Consider the following 1,543-nt stretch of genomic DNA (forward strand, 5'->3'; position numbering starts at 1 on the left):
CGGGAAGACTGAACTGACTACTTACTCTGCCGCTAGACGTCGAGGATCTCCTCGCGCTTCTCCATAGCCTCCTTGTTCCCTTCTGGAACGTCTTCTTCCGGGATGATCTCCACTGCCTCGATCTCCCCTGTTTTCCGCAACGCCACATCGGCGGATTTCCCAGAATTCGTCAGGAAGGTTTCCACTTCCGCAGTCCACCTGGGGCTTGCTCTCCCACGAACTACCCAGCCGAATAGCGCCTCCAACGCTACTGGACCGCCGGTCGCCCTGCTCCTCATACGACCGGTGACGAAGCCAAAGTAGTAGTCGACCTCTATCCGCACGTCGACTCCTATGGGCGGCCATTGCCGCCGCTTCATCTTGGTGACAGCCGCCTCCTGCGACTTGTCCGATATGTCCATCTCCCCCTGTCGGACCTTCTCGCGGATCCGCTGGATGGCAAACGCTCCCATGCGGCGACTTGCCACCGGCTGGCCCAAACTGCCAACGGCCCCCGACCGGACGTCAACTTTCCATAGTCCACGCTCCCGATCCACGCAGCCTCCGACCTTCCCAACACGGAGATTTCCATACGATCCGTCGAGCTCCAACCTCTTCGACGCTACGGCTCCATCCGCGGCGGGGTCTCCGGCCGGCGCTATTCTTGACGACCCAACCTCCCCGAACTTCCGCAGGGGGCTGTCATCCGAATCTTCGCCTTTCGGCAAGACTTTGGCCTCGATGGATCTTCTTCGGGCGGCTCTCCCGCACGTGATCCACCCGAGGCGGGTCTCCACGGCCACTGACCCACCTGTCGCTCTTCGAATGCGACCGGTCACGAGCTCGTAATAGTAGTCGATGCCGACCAATACATCGACCATGAGCGGCGTCCCTTGCCGCTGTCCCCCCTCGGGTACGGTCCTTGCCGGTGTCCCGTTCGGGGACTCCGCCGGCCCTGATTTACCGTAGACCCGAGGAATTGCAAGCGCCTTCACCATGGTGCTTGCGTCCGGTCGGCCTGAGCTTCCAACCGCTCCAAGCCGAAATTCTACTCTACGCCATCGGCGCTCCGGCCCTACACGACCTCCGAGAGTTGTGAGGCGACAACGTTCATGGGGCCCAGTGAGTCCGAGAGCCTTCGCCACGTCCTTCCGGATGAAGGAGATGGCGGCCCCGGTGTCCAGCAGGCAATTCACCACCACGTGGTTTCCGTTTGGCCCATAAGCGCAAGCACGGGCGGTCTGGAGTCCTTTCCCGGAGGTGCTTCGCACGACCAAAAGACCCTGGTGGGTGCGGTCAGACTCTGAAGACCCTGTCGATTCCCTCGTCGAGGGCGGATGAAGGAGCCGATGATGCGCCTGGCGACATCCGTCCACTCCACAGGGTCGACTTCCTCGGCATCCTTTCGCCATATGCCCGGTCTCCAGACATCGAAAGCAGACTTCCTTGGTTCGCGCCATGTCTTTCCTCCTGGGACAGGGTCCGCCTTCAGGAACCTTCTCACACTCTTCCCGCCCTTATGCTCCCCCCCACATAAAGGGGCACCCCTTGGCGGCCACCACTG

At 61.6% G+C, this 1,543-nt stretch overlaps 1 protein-coding gene across 1 annotated transcript; it reads right to left on the bottom strand.

The window, feature by feature from the left end:
• Positions 1 to 32: 32 nt before the first annotated feature.
• Positions 33 to 1,439, bottom strand: Tsp_13468 (zinc knuckle protein). The gene has a single exon (XM_003367176.1). The coding sequence runs from the start codon at positions 1,437 to 1,439 to the stop codon at positions 33 to 35; it is 1,407 nt and encodes a 468-aa protein (XP_003367224.1).
• Positions 1,440 to 1,543: the final 104 nt, after the last annotated feature.

The sequence above is a fragment of the Trichinella spiralis genome, assembly GCF_000181795.1.
Source record: "Trichinella spiralis strain ISS 195 chromosome Unknown Scfld4705, whole genome shotgun sequence".
NCBI lineage: Eukaryota > Metazoa > Nematoda > Enoplea > Trichinellida > Trichinellidae > Trichinella > Trichinella spiralis.